A 21,328-nucleotide genomic window follows, 5' to 3' on the forward strand; every position below is an offset into this window, starting at 1 on the left:
TGTCTAGATGAGCCTTTGGCAGGATATAAAGGAAACAGACCAAAATAACACTGCATAGGGTCTGGAAACTAAATTGTCTTAGAGTCACAGCCACACAAGGACAGAATCAGTGTATTAAACGTAAACATTTTAACTGCTTGCTGAAAAGGAAGATTCAGTAAGTTAGAGAGATCTTAAAACTAATACCCAAAATGTCCAGGATACAAAAAAACCAAACCTTGAACTAATAGATAATAGATGCCAACAGTGAGATGACACAGAAGTTTGTATTACCTAAAAAGGAATTTAAAGCAGTTATAAAAATCATTCAACAAATGATTATGAACACTTGAAACAAATGACAACCTCAGCAAAGAAGTAGATGATAGAAGAAAGAACCAAATGGAATTTTTAGAACTGAAAAAAAAAAATACAACTCAGAATGTTTAAAAATCACTCAATAGGGCTCGGTAGCAGAATAGAAAAGAGAGAGAAGAACCAGTAAACTTGAAGACAGAAATGACTAAAAATAGGGAAAGAATGAACAGAGACTTAGGGACCTGTGTGATTATAAGAAAGGATCTAACATTTCTGTCATTGGAGTCTTAGGAGAGAGTACTGAAAAATAATGAAAAAATAAACTAAGAAATAAAGATGGAAAAATCCCCAAATATGATGAAGGGCATAAATGAATAGATTCATGAAACTGAATTTTCAGTAGGATAAACTCAGAGAAATCAACACCATGACTCTTCACAGCTACAGAAAAAATGTTGAAAACAGAAAAAAACATACTACCTTAGGGTACAATGATTGACAGTGCATTTTTCATTTGAAACTACCAAGACCAGAGTATATGTCACAATATTTTTCAAGTGCTGAAAAAACTGTCCACTCAGAATTCTATAGCCAATGAAAATATCCTTCATTAGCAAAAGAGAAATCAAGACATTCTTACACAAAATTGAAAACATTTGTCACTAGCAGATGTACCTAAAAGAATGACTAAAGAATATTCTCCAAATAAAAATGAAATAACAGTAGAACGAAACTTGGAACCATCAGGAAGAAGAAAAGAACAATGAAATGAATGAAAATAAGGGGAAAAAGAATAGACTATCATTCTCTTACATTTGAAAAATAATGTGTGATAGTTGAAAGAAAAATTATGACCTCTTCTGTAGCTCCATATACATTCAATATGAGTTTCACTGTCAGAGTTACCACTGTTAGTCTTTTTGCTGCACTTTGGTCTTTCTTGGCCACTTCTTTTCTTTTGATTACCCATTTTTATGTTATGTTACTTGGGCTTGTCATTGTAAGATGAAGAAGTCCTACAACTACACACTTGACATCTGTGTGTGAACTGAGAAATGAATTTTTAGTGACCTGTCAGACAGACTTAGAAAGAAGTGGTATGATCACCCACTCATCATCATGAGCATTTATGTTATATGTAGTGAGTTGTGGACTAAAGAGCCAGCAACGAAGTTTGTACTTCATGTGATTACAGTTAAATGAAATTTGTGGTAACTGAAATTTGAGTAGTGTTGGGAGAATGGTGTTATTGAAACTATAATATTTGAACTTGTTGCATGTAAGATCTGTGCAAAGCAAAGACTGTATCTGATTAAAGACTTGTATCTAGAATAAAGATTAATTAAAGACTTGTATCTAGAATTAAAGACTTGTATCTAGAACTCTGAAAGCTCAACAGTAAAAAGTGACAACATATTTAGAGAATGGGGAGAGGAAGTGAACAAACAGATAATTCACCGAAGATGATTTGTGGATGGCAAATAACCACCTGAAAAGATGTTTAATATCTTTAGCCTTTGGAGAAATGCAAATTAAGTCCACAATGAACTATCACTATACGTCTATTAAGATACCTAAAACAAAAGTGGTGATAATACTAAATACTAGTGATAAATACTAGTGAGGATGTGGAGAAACTGAGTGTTTCATACATTGTGGGTGAGTATGTAAAATGGTACAGTCACCATGGAAAATAGGCAGTTTCTTATAAAACCAAACATGTTTGTCATATGACCCAGCAGTTCTACTTGTGGGTATTTATGCCAGAGAAATAAGAACTTGAATTTATATAAAAACCCTTATACAAATATTTATGTTCATAATAGTCAACACCTGGAAACAACTCAAATGTTCAACAGGTGAATGGTTAAGGAAACTGTACATCTGTATAATGCAGTACTACTCAGCATTAAAAATAAATGAACCATGGTAACTTGGATAGATCTCAAGTGCATTATGTTCATATAAAAATACTATCTCAAAAGATTACAGACCTTGTTATTCCATCTTTATAACATTATCTAAGTGCCAGAATTAAGGAGATGGAGAACAAAGCAGTGATTGCCAGGACACAGGGATGGATGGGAGGGTGAGGTGCAGCTGTAAAGGGATGCCACAGTGGAGTTTGGTGGTGGTGGAATAGTTCAGTAGCCTGATTGTTCTGGTGGTTGCATGAATATATATATTGGATAAAATTGTATAGAATAATATACACACATATACATGTAAATGTGTACATGTAAAAGCTGATAAAATCTGAGTAAGGCTCATAGTCTAGTTAACAGTATTATACCTTTGTCATTTTCTTGGTTTTGTTAGTGTACTGTTACGTAAGATGTTGCCATTGGGGGAAGCTGAACCAAGGGTACATGGTACTCTGTGTATTATTTTTGTAATTTTCTGTGAGTTTATAATTATTGCAAAATAAAAAAATTTTTTTTTCTTAAAATAGTCCCTCTTCCTGAGGGCCAGGTACACATCATTTTAGTGAGGTGGAGGTGACTTATTTCTTACCCTGCTCACTTGCCTGGCATCCCACAGCTCTAGGCAGTGACTCAGCTTCCCCAGACCTCTTTGCCCTGCCTTTGGCGGCCATCCAGAGTCCTTTAGCTGGGTGTAGGGAGAGCATTTCACTGTTGTTTTAGCCTGAAGAAGCAGGAAAATGACATCCCATAGATGGCATTGCTCTCCTAGGAGCTTGGTCTTTTTTAAGAGAGGCTGATTCATTTCTTTGGTTGGTGTTTCTATGGAGTACTTGTAACTGGGGAGAAAATCCATAGGTAATAGATGAGCAATTTGGAGCTGACAGGTGCTCATCATTCTGCTTTTTATAAATATTCCTGCCTTTTAATTTTTCTTGGAGGATAGAGACACAAACCACTGTGACCTTTTGGACTCTATTTATAAGCACTGTCCTCTAAAATTGGGAAGAAAATGGGAGTGTCACATGTATAAAATATCTAATTAAAGTCTTTTATTCACCTCCAACATAACTTCATTTTTTAAATTTTTGTATGTGTGTGGGGTGGGGAAGGATTGAGAGAAAATTGAGACTTGAGTATAGTACATACAGTAATTTAGCCACTTCAAACAGTTGAACAAATTGTACACCTGTAGTTAGATTGACAGTAATGAGAGTGATTTAATTTTCATCAGCAGATTGCTCCCACTCTGATAGCTCTTTACCCACAGTTTCCTACATCTGGGTTTCCCTAAAATGTTGCTGGATTGGGCAGGGCAAAGCAAAGATAGTCAATGATTGTAGAAGATACAGAACCAAGGTGTGGATTATTCCACCTTAGACCTCAGCCTTTTCAACTGAGTTTAGGGATTGAAGGTGAGCTTGCATTGCTTCCCCTGACCGCAGTGATGGCAGCAAGAAGACTTTCCACTCTTCTCGAACATTAGAAGTCAGACTGGGATAAGTGAACCTGGAAAATCTTGAGTGTGTTTTTGGGGCAGAGGTCTATATAGATAGACTCTGAGGGCTCTCTTCTGTGGGCATCTTAAAAGGTACAGGTATGCTTTGAAGACAGTGTGGGTTTGGTTCTAGATCACTGCAATAAATCAAGTCAGATTACTTTTTTGGTTTCCCAGTGCATGTTAGAGTTATGTTTACTCTGTACTGCAGTCTACTAAATGTGCAAGAGCATTATGTCTAAAAAACAATATACATACCTTAATTCAAAAAGTACTTTATTGCTAAAAAATGCTAACCACATTGAGCTTTTAGTGAATTGTAATCCTTTTGCTTATGGAGGGTCTTGTGTCAATGCTGATGGCTGCTTGACTGATGAGGGTGGTGGTTGCTGAACATTAGGGTGGTTGTGGCGATTTCTTAAAATAAGACAGCAGTGAAGTTTGCCACATTGAACAATTTCGCGAACAGTTTCTCTGTAGCATGTGATGCTGTTTGATAACATCATACCACGATAGAACTTCTCTCAAAATGGGAGTCAATTCTCTCAAACCCTTTGACTGCTTTATCAACTGAGTTTATGTAGTATTCTAAATCCTTTGTTGTCATTTCAGCAGTTTTCACAGCGTGTTCACCAGGAGTAGATTCCATTTCAGGAAACTACTTTCTTTGCTCATCCATAAGAAGCAACTTTTCATTCATTAAAGTTTTATCATGTTGCAACAGTTCAGTCACATCCTCAGGCTCCACTTCTAATTCTAATTCTCTTGATATTTCTACCACATGTGCACTTATATCCCCCACTGAAGACTTGAACTCGTCACAGTCATCCATGAGTGTTAGAATCGACTTCTTCCAAACTCCTGTTCGTGTTGATAGTTTGACCTCTTCCCATTATGTTTTTAATGGGATCTAGAATGGGAATACTTTGCAACAGGTTTTCAGTTTACTTTGCCCAAATCCATTAAAGGAATCACTGTCTGTGGCAACTGTAGCCTTACAAAATGTATTTTCTTCTTACTATAATTAAGACTTGGAAGTCAACATGACTTCTTGATCCGTGGGCTGCAGAATAGATGTTATGTTAGCAAGCATGAAAACAACATTAATCTTGTTGTACATCTCCCTCAGAGCTCTTGGGTGACCAGGTGCATTGTCCATAAGCAGTAATACTTTGAAAGGAATTTTTTCTTTCTGACAGTAGGTCTCAATGTTTGTCTTAACATATTCAGTAAACCATGTTGTAAATAGACATGTTGTCATCCAGGCTTTGTTGTTCCATTTATAGAGGACAGGCCAGGTAGATTTAGCTTAATTCTTATGGGCCCTAGGATTTTTGGAGTAGTAAATAAACAATGGTTTCAACCTAAAGTCAGCAGCTGCATTAGCCCCTAACAAGAAAATCAGCCTGTGCTTTGAAGCCAGGTATTGACTTCTCCTCCTCTAGCTATGGAAGTCCTAGATGCCATCTTCTTCCAATAGAGGGGTATTTTGTCTACATTCAAAACCTGTTGCTGAGTCTAGCCACTTTCAGGAGTTAGCTAGGTCTTCCAGATAACTTGCTACAGCTTTTATATAAACACTTGCTGCTTCACCTGGCACCTTTATGTTACGGAGGTGGCTTGTTTTCTTAAACCTCATGAACCAACCTCTGCTAGCTTCAAACTTTTCTTCTGCAGGTTCCTTATCTCTTTCAGCTTTCATAGAATTAAAGAGATATTAGGACCTTGCTCTGGATTAGGCTTTTTGGTTTAAGGAAATGTTGTGGCTGGTTTGACCTAACCAGACCACTAAAACGTTCTCCGTATCAGCAATACGACTGTGTTGCTTTCTTACAATTTGTGTGTTCACTGGACTAGCACTTTCACTTTCCGTCAGGAACTCTTCGCATTCACAACTTGGTTAACTGTTTGGCACGAGAGGCCTGTCTTTTGGTTATCTTAGCTTTTGACATGCCATCCTCACTAAGCCTAGTCATTTCTAGCTTTGGATTTAAAATGAGACATGAGACTCTTCCTTTCACTTGAATACTTAAGCCATTGTAGGGTTATCGATTGGCCTAATTTCAAAATCATTGTCTCAGGAAATAGGCAGGTCCCAGAAGAAGGAGAGAGATGGGGGAATTGCCTGTCAGTGGAACAGTCAGAATACACAAAACATTTATCAGTTTACTGTCTCATAAGGGTGTGGTTTGTGACACACCAAAACAACTACAATAGTAATATCAAATACCACTGATCATAGATCACCATGACAAATATAATAATGAAAAAGTTCAGAATATTGCAAGAATTACCGAAATGTGACACAGAGACACAGAGTGAGCAAATGCTGTTGGAAAAATGATGCTGAGAGAGTATCTAAATGCAGGTTGCCACAAACCTCCAATTTGTAAAAAAAAAAAAAAAAAAAAAAAGTAACAGCTCTAAGTTTGACAAAGTGAAGTGCAATAAAGTGAGGTATTCTTGTGGGAGGATTTTTTGAGAGTACAGATGAAAGAAGGTTTTGAATCCTGGAGCAGTAATTCCTTGAGAATGGGCATCCATGACAGGCGACAACTGTCTTGGGGAGACGTCTCCAATTGATCTAATTATCTTTTTGCTTCAATTATTTTAGGAAAGGCAGGCCAAGGTTAAACGACTCTTTCGCCCCATTGAGGAACTAAAGAAGGACTTTGAGGAGCTGAATGTTGTCATTGAGACTGACATGCAGATCATGGTACGGCTGATCAACAAGTTCAATAGTTCCAGCTCCAGCCTAGAAGAGAAGATTGCTGCACTCTTTGATCTCGAATATTATGTCCATCAGGTATCGTATTTCTTTGTCCATAAATCTGACTTTTAAGTAACATCTTCAACTGCAAACCTTCCTGCCCTAAATCCTAAGAAAACAGCATCAGCATCTTTGCTCCTCTCTCAGGGCGTCTAGTATTTTTAACCTAGGCCAATAGCTATTATAATAAGATACATTCTAGAAGAAAGGGCCAACCTCTTTTTCATTTGCAGTGTTACGTCCATTATTTTTCAACACCTATTATACAGCAGGGGCAAAACAGCCATGGTCCCTGTTTTATGTAGCTTATAGTCTGGAAGAGGGAACAATTAAATCATGAACAATGAACAATAAAATGAGATAATTTAAACTTAAGATTGTGGTAAGGGCTCCAGAGAGTAGTGTTGGAATATATAATGGGGGAACTTAGCCTAGTCAGGGGTGTTGGGGAAGGCTTTTGTAGATAAAGTTTTATTGGAACACAGCCGCATCTGTTTCTTTATGTATTGTTCTATTGTTTGGGGCTGTTCTTATGCTACAGTGAGGGGTTGAAGAGTTGTGACAGAAACCCTATGGCTCACAAAGCCAAAATCATTACTGTCAGGGCCTTTGGAAAAAGTTTGCCAACCCTTGAATCAGAGTTCCACAGGCAGAGGAAACAGCATGTGCAAAGATTTTGAGGTTGAGAAGAGCTTGGAGAGAGTAAGGGCCTGGGAAATACTGGGTAGGGTAGGATAGATAAAGTGGAAAGGTTACAGATTCAGAGAGATGCAATTGGGAATATCACACTCTTTATGATTTTATCCTTGATTTTAAGACCCATTGGAGAGTTTGCAGCAGGGAAAGGACTGATCACACTTGTGCCATAATTATAATAGTTAATATTTATTGAGCATTGTCATAGACAAGGCACTTAAGTGCTTTATCCATAACCAATTCACTGACTTCCACAGCTGCCTTATGGGCCCTGTTACTAGTTCCATTTTATTACTGAGGCAAATAAGACACAGGTCAGACCTGATATTGCCCAAGGTCACCCAGTTAGTGAGTGGTAGAGCTGGGATTTGCAACAAGGTCTGTCTGACCCTAAACTGAGCTCTTAACCTTTTGGTCACTCTGTCTCCTCTAGGATACTGGAATCATTTGAATGAAGCTCAAAAAGACATAGGTAGATCTAAGGAGAAGGAGCAAGAGAAGTCGTTTATTTATTCAATAAATTAACTTATTGCACGCCTGTTAAGTCCCAAGAGCTATTTCAGGCACTTAAAATACATCTGTGAACAAAATTGGAGCTTAGCTTCTAGCAGAGGCAGCTAGATAATAAATATAACTAATAACAAAATAAATAAATAAATAAATAAATAATAAGTAAATTATGGATGGTGTATTTAAAGTTGGTAAATACTATGGGCAAATAAAAAGTAGTTCATGGTAAGGATTGGCAGTATTGGAAGGGAGCATCTCAGGAGAAACAACAAGCACTAAAGCCCTAAGGTGGGAGCATGTCTAGTGTGTCTGTGGGATCAGAACAAGTCAGTGTGTGGTTGGAGCGAAAAGAAGAGGGAGGGACGTAGATGAAACTTAGATAATGGGGGGAAGATCATAGACCGCCTTGTCGAGCATGGAAAAGAATATGAAACTGGATGTTATTAAAGGCTGTTGAGCAGAAGAACAACATGCTCTGACTTATTTTTAAAGGATCCCTCCACCTGCTTTGTTGAGAATTAGACTGGAGGCAGGGGGTGTGGGTAGAAGCACGGAAACCATATAGGAGGCTATTGCCGTAATTCAGACTAGGGACGATGGTGGCCCAGGAAGACTGTGTAATCATAATCAAAAGCTTGTTTGAGATCCTCATCAAGACACAGATCTTCAACATCCTCCCACACATGACTGCATCCTTGTTCTCTATAAACTAGGCTAAAAGACATTCTTTCTTTCTTTCTGATTTTGCCAGCCTTTGTGGTGAGAGAGGATGAGTGTATACTGTATCTGCAGGAATTATGATGCAGCCTCTTCATCTTCTTTCTTTGCTTGTAACTCTTTCTCAGGACTCAAATAGCAGGTCTGTGATCCTCTTAGAGAGAAAGTGGGCCTGAGTTCTCTTTCCTCTTTCCTGTGTTTCTCTCCAGGGTGAAAAACAAGAATTCCAACAGCTTTTCCGTTACAGATATTTAAAGGATTAAGGATCTTAGGGGTTATTGGCCAACTTAGTCCTGCTCTGATCTTGGCAGCTTTTATTTTTTGTCATGTAACATACTTGGGTGGATCTTTAGGTATCAGGTTTCTATAGACTCTTCCTTTAGTTGAGCATAAAAGGCCAAAATAACTGGAAAGCTGATCATACCTAGAGGGGAGTGAGTACACAGGAGGCTAGCAGGGCCCTGACAAAATTTTTTTTTTCCATGCAAGTCAGCCAGTTATCTGACAGTGTTGTCTCTAGGGTGACGTCCTCTTCTGCTTTCATGAGTTACTAGGTGGGGTAAACACTTTCTTCGACATCACCTAACTCAGTCTCAGGTCAGACCAAGAACCGGTTCCCTGGTGAAGCCAAACTTGCTCTCTTCGGCAGAAGAGTCATAAATGTTCTGAGTCATTGGCCTTTGGATTGGAAGTACAAGGTCCTTGCTTTGGGCTGGTATGTCAGGCTATCATGCAACAGGTTGAGTTGTGATTTCACGGGGGAATTAAAGAAGACACAGCTTAACCTTTAATTCTAGTTGTGAGGGGAATTCAGGTAATTTAGTGCTAGCATTGTGGAAGATAGGACTTCTGTTGCCAGACTCACTGAATAGAAGCTTTGAGAAGCCATGGGGTTCAAAGACCCAAACCAAATCTGACCAAGGATTCCTCACAGCCATATTGGAATTAATATATTTCTATATTTTTATAAAGATTAATTTTTTTAGAGAGAGCGTGCTTGTGCACGTGGGAGGGGTGAGGGGCAGAGGGAGAGAGCATTTCAAGTAGATTCCTCACTGAGCACAGAGCCCGATGTGGGGCTCGCTCCCACAACCCTGAGATCATGACCTGAGCCGAAATCAAAAGTCAGACGCTTAATCGACAGAGCCACCCAGGCGCCCCAGCCATATTGGAATTATTAAACAGGATCTATGAAAAGCAAAACCTTGTGTTTGGAAAAAGGTTGTGAATTACTTATGAGGTGTGGCTTCTGTCTGCCCCATGTACCCTAGGGCAGTGTGTTTGCCTTTCCTCAAATGTCTCCTCAATTATTTAATATAGTTTCTCCCTTTCTCTATTTCGTGTTTGCTGATTGTCTGGCCAGTGCTCTGGTTCTCTCTTTTCCTCTGGAGTGTTAGCACAGTTCCTACTATGCCCTTCCCCATGTGCTCCCTCCCTCTGCCTTGAGTTTCTTTCTCTCTGTCTCACCCCGTCCTAAAGGCAGCCTGGAGAAAGCTGTGGCCCCAGACCTAGATGTGGAGCTGCAGACCTGGGACCTGATCATGCCTTCTCCTGTGTGATGCTGAGCAGGGCCCAGATTTTGGAGCTTAATCTTGAGTGTACAGTGGGCAGAATGACTTTTCTTCCTCATCTTCAGTGAAATAACAAATGAGAAAACATATTGAAAAGGTTGAGGTGCTTATATAAATGTTAGAATTTATAACATCCCGAATTGTCTTTGTAGTAATAAAGATAAACTACATCTGCAACAGAACCTCTGTGACTCTGTGTTGCTTTCGGGCTGTTAGACTGGCAGCCACTCCATTAGGAACTCCTACCAGCTTTGACAAGTAGCCACCCAGGCACTGAATGACAGGACTCTGAGCCATGGCTTTGTTATCCAGAAAACTTGGAGGGGGGAGGGATCAAAAAGAGGCCGTGAGTCCTTAGATTTTAAAACTAGAGTGTGTGAGAAAGGAAGGCGTATGAAGTATTATTTGTACTTACATCAGCCAAACACCCAGCTCTGAGTCTCCCTAGTTGGCTGGCCTATGGTCCAGTAATAACTCCTTTTCATAAGGACAGATTGAGGCAGAAAAATCCCAGCCCTGTTTTGGGGGCCCTTATGGTAGAGCAGACTCCACACTTGTTTCAGGACCCTGGATTGGCCATCTTTTCAGGTCTCTGGTATCAGAGACCCATCCATTTTGTTGGCACAGATGCCCCGGGTTGCCTTTTTTACTCACTGTGGAGTTTATTTCAGTAACGTTTTTTTCTGATCGTATTTGTTCATTGGTTTAACAGTGACTTACTGAGCACCTAAGAATACACTCAGCACTGTTCTAATCACTGTGGATCTGCAACAATTGTCAGGCAGAAAAAAAACCCTGTTTTTGTGGAGATTATATCAGAATATATAAAAATGATCTTCTAAGTGGTGAAAACAGTCTAGGTCCACCCAGAAACAGGCAGAGTCAAAGTCCTTCAAACTCAGTTTCTCTCTTAGAGTCTTTGTCTAGTTTGGAAAGGCACAGTCAGGTAGGAAACAGGAGCATCTGGAGGAAAAAGGTGGATAGTAGTCACAGTGTTGGGCTAGCTTCCTGCATTTTCCTGATGATTTGTAGAGTGGGATCAGACTGTGGGCAAGAGGCAGTCTTTGTAGCAACAAAGGTATTTCCATGGAGATACATGGAGAAAATAGGATCCAGTGACCTTTCTTTTTCTTTTTTCTTTTTTTTTTAATATTTTATTTATTTTGACAGAGAGAGACAGTGAGAGAGGGAACACAAGCAGGGGGAGCGGGAGAGGGAGAAGCAGGCTTCCCGTTGAGCAGGGAGCCCGATGCGGGGCTCGATCCCAGGACCCTGGGAACATGACCTGAGCTGAGGGCAGACGCCCAACGAATGAGCCATCCAGGCGCCCCTCCAGTGACCGTCCTGAACAAGTTGAGTTTTCTTGTTCTAGGATACTAAGGAAGCCTGGGGAGTGAGATTCCCTATTGAATAAAAGGGAAATAGTCTAGACTTGGGGCTTTGGACCTTAAAGGGTAGCCTAGACCAGTGCCATTTGATAGAATTTTATTTGATTATGGAAATGTTATGCACTATCCAATAATAGCTACTAGCCAGTAACACAGGCCTTAGAGTACAGCCTTTGAGCGAGAGACTTCTGTGCAGATTTTTTTCTCTTTAAATTTTTTTATCGTTATGTTAATCACCATACATTACATCATTAGTTTTTGATGTAGTGTTCCATGATTCATTGTTTGTGTATAACACCCAGTGCTCCATGCAGAACGTGCCCTCTTTAATACCCATCACCAGGCTAACCCATCCCCACCCCCCTCCCCTCTAGAACCCTCAGTTTGTTTTTCAGAGTCCATCGTCTCTCACGGTTCGTCTCCCCCTCCGATTCACTCCCCTTCATTCTTCCCCTCCTGCTATCTTCTTTTTTTTTCCTTAACATATATTGCAGTATTTGTTTCAGAGGTACAGATCTGTGATTCAACAGTCTTGCACAATTCACAGTGCTCACCATAGCACATACCCTCCCCAATGTCTATCACCCAGCCACCCCATCCCTCCCACCCCTCACCACTCCAGCAACCTTCAGTTTGTTTCCTGAGATTAAGAATTCCTCATATCAGTGAGGTCATATGATACATGTCTTTCTCTGATTGACTTATTTCACTCAGCATAACACCCTCCAGTTCCATCCACGTCATTGCAAATGGCAAGATCTCATTCCTTTTGATGGCTGCATAATATTCCATTGTGTACGTATACCACATCTTCTTTACCCATTCATCTGTCGATGGGCATCTTGGCTCTTTCCACAGTTTGGCTATTGTGGACATTGCCGCTATAAACATCGGGGTGCACGTACCCCTTCGGATCCCTACATTTGTATCTTTGGGGTAAATACCCAGTAGTGCAATTGCTGGATCGTATGGTAGCTCTATTTTCAACTGTTTGAGGAACCTCCATACTGTTTTCCAGAGTGGCTGTACCAGCTTGCATTCCCACCAACAGTGTAGGAGGGTTCCCCTTTCTCCACATCCCCGCCAACATCTGTCATTTCCTGACTTGTTAATTTTAGCCATTCTGACTGGTGTGAGGTGGTATCTCATTGAGGTTTTGATTTGGATTTCCCTGATGCCGAGCGATGTTGAGCACTTTTTCATGTGTCTGTTGGCCATTTGGATGTCTTCTTTGGAAAAATGTTCATGTCTTCTGCCTATTTCTTGATTGGATTATTTGTCTTTGGGTGTTGAGTTTGATAAGTTCTTTATAGATTTTGGATACTAGCCCTTTATCTGATATGTCATTTGCAAATATTTTCTCCCATTCTGTTGGTTGTCTTTTGGTTTTGTTGACGGTTTCTTTTGCTGTGCAAAAGCTTTTTATCTTGATGAAGTCCCAAGTGTTCATTTTTGCCCTTGTTTCCCTTGCCTTTGGCGATGTTTCTAGGAAGAAGTTGCTGTGGCTGAGGTCGAAGAGGTTGCTGCCTGTGTTCTCCTTTAGGATTTTGATGGAGTCCTGTCTCACATTTAGGTCTGTCAACCATTTGGAGTCTATTTTTGTGTGTGGTGTAAGGAAATGGTCCAGTTTCATTCTTCTGCATGTGGCTGTCCAATTTTCCCAACACAATTTGTTGAAGAGACTGTCTTTTTTCCATTGGACATTCTTTTCTGCTTTGTCAAAGATGAGTTGACCATAGAGTTGAGGGTCCATTTCTGGGCTCTCCATTCTGTTCCATTGATCTATGTGTCTGTTTTTGTGCCAGTACCATACTGTCTTGATGATGACAGCTTTGTAATAGAGCTGGAAGTCCGGAATTGTGATGCCGCCAGCTTTGCTTTTCTTTTTCAACATTCCTCTGGCTATTCAGGGTCTTTTCTGCTTCCATACAAATTTTAGGATTATTTGTTCCATTTCTTTGAAAAAAGTGGATGGTATTTTGATGGGGATTGCACTGAATGTGTAGATTGCTCTAGGTAGCATTGACATCTTCACAATGTTTGTTCTTCCAGTCCATGAGCATGGAACGTTTTTCCATTTCTTTGTGTCTTCCTGAATTTCTTTCATGAGTATTTTATAGTTTTCTGAGTACAGATTCTCTGCCTCTTTGGTTAGATTTATTCCTAGGTATCTTATGGTTTTGGGTGCAATTGTAAATGGGATTGACTCCTTAATTTCTCTTTCTTCTGTCTTGTTGTTGGTGTATAGGAATGCCACTGATTTCTGTGCATTGATTTTATATCCTGCCACTTTACTGAATTCCTGTATGAATTCTAGCAGTTTTGGGGTGGAGTCTTTTGGGTTTTCCACATACAGTATCATATCATCTGCAAAGAGTGAGAGTTTGACTTCCTCCTTGCCGATTTGGATGCCTTTGATTTCTTTTTGTTGTCTGATTGCTGTGGCTAGGACTTCTAATACTGTGTTGAATAGCAGTGGTGAGAGTGGACATCCCTGCCACGTTCCTGACCTAAGGGGGAAGCTCTCAGTTTTTCCCCATTGAGAATGATATTCACTGTAGGTTTTTCATAGATGGCTTTTATGGTATTGAGGTATGTACCCTCTATCCCTATACTCTGAAGAGTTTTGATCAAGAAAGGATGCTGTACTTTGTCAAATGCTTTTTCTGCTTCTATTGAGAGGATCATATGATTCTTGTTCTTTCTTTTGTTAATGTATTGTATCACATTGATTGATTTGCGGATGTTGAACCAACCTTGAAGCCCAGGGATAAATCCCACTTGGTCATGGTGAATAATCCTTTTAATGTGCTGTTGGAGCCTATTGGCTAGTATTTTGGTGAGAATTTTTGCATCCATGTTCATCAAGGATATTGGTCTGTAATTCTCCTTTTTGATGGGGTCTTTGTCTGGTTTGGGGATCAAGGTAATGGTGGCCTCATAAAATGAGTTTGGAAGTTTTCCTTCCATTTCTATTTTTTGGAACAGTTTCAGGAGAATAGGTATTAATTCTTCTTGAAATGTTTGGTAGAATTCCCCTGGGAAGCCATCGGGCCCCGGGCTTTTGTTTTTTGGAAGATCTTTGATGACTGCTTTAATTTCCTTAGTGGTTATAGGTCTGTTCAGGTTTTCTGTTTCTTCCTGGTTCAATTTTGGTAGTTGGTACATCTCTAGGAATGCACCCATTTCTTCCACGTTATCTAATTTGCTGGCATAGAGTTGCTCATAATATGTTCTTATAATTGTTTGTATTTCTTTGGTGTTGGTTGTGATCTCTCCTCTTTCATTCATGATTTTGTTGATTTGGGTCATTTCTCTTTTTGATAAGTCTGGCCAGGGGTTTATCAATCTTGTTAATTCTTTCAGAGAACCAGCTCCTAGTTTCGTTGATCTCTTCTGCTGTTCTTTTGGTTTCTCTTTCATCGATTTCTGCTCTGATCTTTATTATTTCTCTTCTCCTGGTGGGTTTAGGCTTTATTTGCTGTTTTTTTCTCTAGCTCCTTTAGGTGTAGGGTTAGGTTGTGTATTTGAGACCTTCCTTGTTTCTTGAGAAAGGCTTGTATTGCTATATACTTTCCTCTTCGGACTGCCTTTGCTGCATCCCAAAGATTTTTGAACAGTTGTGTTTTCATTGGTTTCCATGAATTTTTTTAATATTTCTTTAATTTCCTGGTTGACCCATTCATTCTTTAGTAGGATGCTCTTTAGCCTCCATGTATTTGAGTTCTTTCCAACTTTCCTCTTGTGATTGCGTTCTAGTTTCAAAGCACTATGGTCTGAAAATATGCAGGGAATAATCCCAATCTTTTGGTACCGTTTGAGACCTGATTTGTGACCTAGGATGTGATCTATTCTGGAGAATGTTCCGTGGGCACTAGAGAAGAATGTGTATTCTGTTGCTTTGGGATGGAATGTTCTGAATATGTCTGTGAAGTCCATTTGGTCCAGTGTGTCATTTAAAGTCTTTATTTCCTTGTTGATCTTTTGCTTAGATGATCTGTCCATTTCAGTCAGGGGGTTGTTAAAGTCCCCCACTATTATTGTATTGATGTCAATGTGTTTCTTTGCTTTTGTTATTAATTGCCTTATATAATTGGCTGCTCCCATGTTAGGGGCATAGATATTTACAATTGTTAGATCTTCTTGTTGGATAGACCCTTTAAGTAGGATACAGTGTCCTTCTTCATCTGTTTTTACAGTCTTTGGTTTAAAATCTAATTTGTCTGATATAAGGATTGCCACCCCAGCTTTCTTTTGGTGTCCATTAGCACGGTAAATGGTTTTCCATCCCCTCACTTTCAATGTGGGGGTGTCTTTGGGTCTAAAATGAGTCTCTTGCAGACAGCATATCGATGGGTCTTGTTTTTTAATCCAATCTGATAGCCTGTCTCTCTTGATTGGGGCATTTAGCCCATTTACATTCAGGGTAACTATTGAAAGATAGGAATTTAGTGCCACTATATTGCCTGTAAGGTGACTGTTACTGTCTATTGTCTGTGTTCCTTTCTGGTCTATGCTGCTTTTAGGCTCTCTCTTTGCTTAGAGGACCCCTTTCAGTATTTCTTGTAGGGCTGGTTTCGTGTTTGCAAAGTCCTTTAGTTTTTGTTTGTCCTGGAAGCTTTTTATCTCTCCTTCTATTTTCAATGACAGCCTAGCTGGATATAGTATTCTTGGCTGGATATTTTTCTCATTTATTGCTCTGAAGATATCATGCCAGTCCTTTCTGGCCTGCCAGGTCTCTGTGGATAGGTCTGTTGCCAATCTAATGTTTCTACCATTATAGGTTACATATCTCTTCTCCCGAGCTGCTTTCAAGATTTTCTCTTTGTCTCTGAGACTCGTAAGTTTTACTATTAGATGTCGGGGTGTTGACCTATTTTTATTGATTTTGAGAGGGGTTCTCTGTGCCTCCTGGATTTTGATGCCTGTCTCCTTCCCCACATTAGGGAAGTTCTCTGCTATAATTTGCTCCAGTATACCTTCTGCCCCTCTCTCTCTTTCTTCTTCTTCTGGGATCCCAATTATTCTAGTGTTGTTTCATCTTATCGTATCACTTATCTCTCGAATTCTGCCCTCGTGATCCAGTAGTTGTTTATCTCTCTTTTTCTCAGCTTCTTTATTTTCCATCATTTGGTCTTCTATATCGCTGATTCTCTCTTCTGCCTCATTTATCCTAGCAGTTAGTGCCCCCATTTTTGATTGCACCTCATTAATAGCCTTTTTGATTTCGACTTGGTTAGATTTTAGTTCTTTTATTTCTCCAGAAAGGGTTTCTCTAATAACTTCCATGGTTTTTTCAAGCCCAGCTAGTATCTTTAAGATCATGATTCTGAACTCTAGGTCTGACATTGTACTAATGTCCGTAGTGAGTAGGTCCTTGGCAGACGGTACTACCTCTTGTTCTTTTTGTTGAGGTGATTTTTTTCATCTTGTCATTTTGTCCAGAGGAGAACAGATGAATGAGAGAACAAAATGCTAATGGGTTAACAACATCCCCAGAAAATATACTCTAAAGAAATCAGAAAAGACCTGAAACCAGGGGAAAAGAAAGGGAAAGAAAGACAAAATAAAGAGGAAAAAAAAGAAAAAGAAAAAGATAAAAACAAACAAAAACAGAACAAAACAAAAAAAACAGAATATGATCAAATATGATCAGGCTGGTGCATAGATCAGTGCCACAGACTAGATTTGGGTTGTATTTTGGTCTGTTAGAAGAAAGTGCCTCCTAAAATTTTAAAGAAAGAAAGACTTAAATATATACAAAATAAGGGTTGATATGATGAAGGGGTGGGATATAACTGTAAAGATGAAAATTATAAAAATTTTTTAAAAAGGAATTGATAAGGTGTTTCAAAAAAGAAAGAAGAGGATTAAAAAAAAAAAAGAAAGAAAGGGAGAGAATGGGATCAGGCAGGAGACTAGAACAAAGCCATACACTGGAGATTTAGGGTATATTTTGATGTTAGAGGAAACTGTATCTCAAAATTTTAAAGAGAGAACAACTTATATATATATGCCAAAAATAAGGTAACTACTATGAAGCGATAGAATATGACTCTAAAAATGAAAAATAAAAAATTTTTTTAAAAAGGGATAAGATGTTGGTTGAAAAAGGGAAAAAAAATTAAAAAAAAGAAGTTAAAAAAATTAACTTTTGAAAGACTAATGAATCATGGTAAAAAAGCCATGAATTCTATGTGCAGTATTCCCCTAGCACTGGACTTCTCCTGTTCTCATTGATCGGTATACTTGGTCTTGGCGGGCTGTTCGTGCTGATCTTCTGGGGAGGGGGCCTGTGTCCATGGTTCCCAAATGTCTTTGGCCTGAGGCGGAATTGCCCCGCCCTTGTGAGTCTGGGTTAAGTAATCTGCTTGGGTTTGCTCTTGGGAGCTTTTGTTCCCTGCAAGCTTTCAGTACAGCTTTGGATGACAAGAGTGAAAATGGAGGCCTCCCAATCTCCACCCTGCAGGAGCTGAGAACTCGGGCCCCGCTCCTCAGTGAGCCCCCAGAGAAAAGCAGTCAGTCACTCCCGTCTCCCCGGTCTCCGGCCGCACTCCGTGCTCACCCGGCCTGTGACCGAGCGTTTCTATCTCTGGCACCTGACCCCGTGTGGAGTCTCCAAACCCAGCAGATCCCTGCGGTGCGCTCCCGCGCCACTCCTCCTGGGGGAGGAAGGGGAGTCTCCCCGGATCTGCCGCTTTTTGGGTCCCTGCTGGAGGAGCAGTGGCCCGACTGTGTTGCCCATCACAGTTTATGGCAACCCCGAGCTGAGAGCCTGCGCCTTGGCTCCGACTATGCAGCCGGCTTCCCCGCTCCGATACCCGGGAGCTCTGCCGCACTCAGGCACCCCCGGTCTTTCTGTGACCCCGAGGGTCCTGAGACCACACTGTCCCACGAGGGTTCCACCCTCCCGCTTAGCCACTGGAGCGACATCCCTCAGCGGAGCCAACTTCTAAAAGTTCTGATTTTGTGCTCCGCGGCTCTATCACTTGCCAGAAGTGGCCGAGGCCCTCTCCCCCGCCGTCTATACTTCTGAATATCGCCTTGGATTCACTTCTCTGCACGTCCTACCTTCCAGTAAGTGGTCGCTTTCCTCTTCAGAGAGTTGTTGCTATTCTTTTCTTCGATCTCCTGTTGAGTTCGTAGGTGTTCCGAATGGTTTGATCCCTCTCCAGCTAAATTCCTGAGACCAGACGAAATCCAGGTCTCCTACTCCTCCGCCATCTTGCTCCCTTCCTCTCCTTCTGTGCAGATTTGATCACACATGTCCTCAGAATCAGTCATCCTTAGACTGTATGAAGTGAGAAAGAGAGAGGACTTCTTTTCTTTTAAGTGTCTGCTGCTTCCATTACTTGTACTGGGACTGGACATGAACAGGAAGCATGGCACCATTTAGTAGTCCTGATGATGCCAGATCTTTGTGTTAACAGCTTGTACATTAGGAGCAAGCTTTGTGATTCGTTATGATTATAGAATTTTCCAGGACATATTTGGCATAAGCAATAGCTAGGTGCCATTTCAGCCATTTCGCACACAGGTGCTCATAAATCATGTTAGATGAATTCAGAAATCTCAAATTTAAGAATTTAATTTGTTATTACGGATCTTTTCTAGTTGGTCACAATGGCCACCATTGCTTTTTACTTGACTTTTTAGGTTTTTTTGAATACTAACCAAAAGAAAGGCAATAAGAAGGCTCTTCTTTCCTTGATGGCTATACCTTTGTTGCAGATGGATAATGCACAGGACCTGCTTTCCTTTGGCGGCCTTCAAGTGGTGATCAATGGGCTGAACAGCACAGAGCCCCTGGTGAAGGAGTATGCTGCGTTTGTGCTGGGGGCTGCCTTTTCCAGGTGAGCAGCGTGGATGGACATCCCATTGGCCAGGATTGTTAGTGCCTTTCAGGTGACGTCTAGCTTTACTTTTGTCCTGATTGGCCTGGAAGAAGGTTACACTTGAACTCTTGCACATCCCTATACACATTTCATTGTAGTCCTAATGAAACTAGGGTAAGAATTTGATTCTGCCCTTACTCCAAGTAGATAAGAATTTTCACCGTGTTGTTATCATGTGTGACTCTCTGTTCCCTCTCATCTTACAGACATATAATAATGTATTTTAGGTCACATTCTCTGTTGCATTCAAAGCTAATAAAAAGTTAGACCACCCATGGCTGGTTGAGTGGAAGGGAATGAACTCTAAGAGTTGATCCTTTTGCAATGAAGATACATCTGGTGATGAATAAATGTTGAACCTGACTGAGGAGGGCCTTTTGGGGGGAATATGCCTTCTCCTTATTGTCTGGTACCAGTCAACATGCATTCAGGTTATTGTACTCTTTGGGTTGGGAGTTGTTTAAATTTCAGTTAGTCTGGCTTATGCTAGAAGAATGATAAGGCAAGAGGAATGGGGACACAGCATCTCTTAGGAGTGGATGCAGAATGATGTGTGGGCACCACATCATAATACTTAAAAAGTCAAGATGTCTTCAAGCTGCAGTTGGTCCATTGGAGCCACAATTCCTTCCATTTTTTTTAAAGATTTTCATTTATTTATTCATGAGAGACAGAGAGAGAGAGGCAGGGGGAGAAGCAGACTCCCAAGGAGCAGAGAGCCTGATGCGGGACTCGATCCCAGGACTCTGGGATCATGACCTGAGCTGAAGGCAGACGCTTAACCATCTGAGCCACCCAGGCGCCCCCATTTTTGAAAATCTGTTCTTAGGACTATTTGTTCTTCTAAAATAGGAACCAGTATTCTGATTCTTGGTGCAAAGGCATGGGTAGTAGCTATTAGGGGTTGCTCTGCTAGGGTGCAGGGATTAAAATGTTGCAGGAGAAAGGCTATTGTAAACATTTCTGCCATTGTAGGCTTTGTTTTGTAAAGATTTCCTTTGCCTTTCATCCTTGCTTATTGTTATTAATCAGAATCTCAGACTGATGTCTCCTCACTGTGAAAGGCTGCTGGGTCTTTTCTTAGTAAATTGAGGGGCAGAGCTGGTAAGGCTGGAAGAATTGTTTCCTGAGGGAAGCTGAGCACCCTGCAGGACCTGCTTAGACCTTCAAGCCCTGGTTCTCCTGTGGTTGTATTTTTGACAGTGTAGGCTTTGGCTTCCAGGGCACTCTGCCTCCCTTGGTCTCACCTACCAGACCCAGACAGTCTCTCAGGAAGCCCAAGGAGATGTTTGTGTGTGCCTCTACTGGAAGGGTGGAGAATCTGTGAGTTTGTCATAGGTCGCTGTGATTTCAGCCCTAGAGAGAAGTCCAGGGTCTTATCCTTACAGCTTCAGAGACTTGAAAACTTATGGAAGCTCACTTTTTGTTTCTCAAGCCATGAAATAACTAAATCAAACATTATTAACCTCTCCCCAGACTCTTTTTGGAATTCTTTCCTATAATCCCAAGTACCTTCTTTACACTTTCAGTATGAGCAAATTATCCTACATGTCCCTTGCCATTGCTTCTGGAAACACATTTCTTGGGGGAAACTGTGTAACATCTTGTGTCACATCTTATTTAAAGGAGACTAACTTGAGAAGCATGCATTAGGCCTGCTTAGCAGGCCATAACTCAGCCAGGGGTGTGCCCCTATGTGGTGTTATTAAGACTTATACGTGGTTGTTTTAGCATAAGACCATGTTAACATTTATGTAGCATCACTAAAATTTAAATAGAGATAAATATAAAATATCGCAACTTAGTGTTTTGGTGGCAAGCAAACTGCTATATTCAAAATGTTCTAGCTGGGCTTTTGATGGCCCACTGGAGGGCAGTTACAGTGATGGCATGGTATGGCGCCAGAGCTTTTGGAAGCCAAAAGCAGGCTCCTTAAACATCATGAAAATGTCAGTGTTTTATGCAAAGAGGAACTTGGTGCAAGGTAACTCTTTCTATGTTGGTTTTGCAGCTCCCTACACACACACACACACACACACACACACACACACACACACACACACA

The 21,328-nt window shown here is 40.5% G+C and overlaps 1 protein-coding gene across 5 annotated transcripts in view; it reads left to right on the plus strand.

Moving 5' to 3' along the window:
- SIL1 (SIL1 nucleotide exchange factor) overlaps window positions 1–21,328 on the plus strand; it is a 214,269-nt gene that overhangs the window by 128,313 nt on the left and 64,628 nt on the right. For all 5 annotated transcript variants that reach the window (XM_025852270.2, XM_073887800.1, XM_073887798.1 and 2 more), the window contains 2 exons: window positions 6,332–6,523; window positions 19,101–19,222. In XM_025852270.2, coding sequence (XP_025708055.1) covers window positions 6,332–6,523; window positions 19,101–19,222 — 314 coding nt within the window. The remainder of the gene's footprint in view (window positions 1–6,331; window positions 6,524–19,100; window positions 19,223–21,328) is intronic.

This window comes from Callorhinus ursinus, unplaced genomic scaffold (genome assembly GCF_003265705.2).
Source record: "Callorhinus ursinus isolate GAN/ISIS: 27379988/994484 unplaced genomic scaffold, GSC_fseal_2.0 scaffold83, whole genome shotgun sequence".
In the NCBI taxonomy this organism is placed as follows: Eukaryota; Metazoa; Chordata; class Mammalia; order Carnivora; family Otariidae; genus Callorhinus; species Callorhinus ursinus.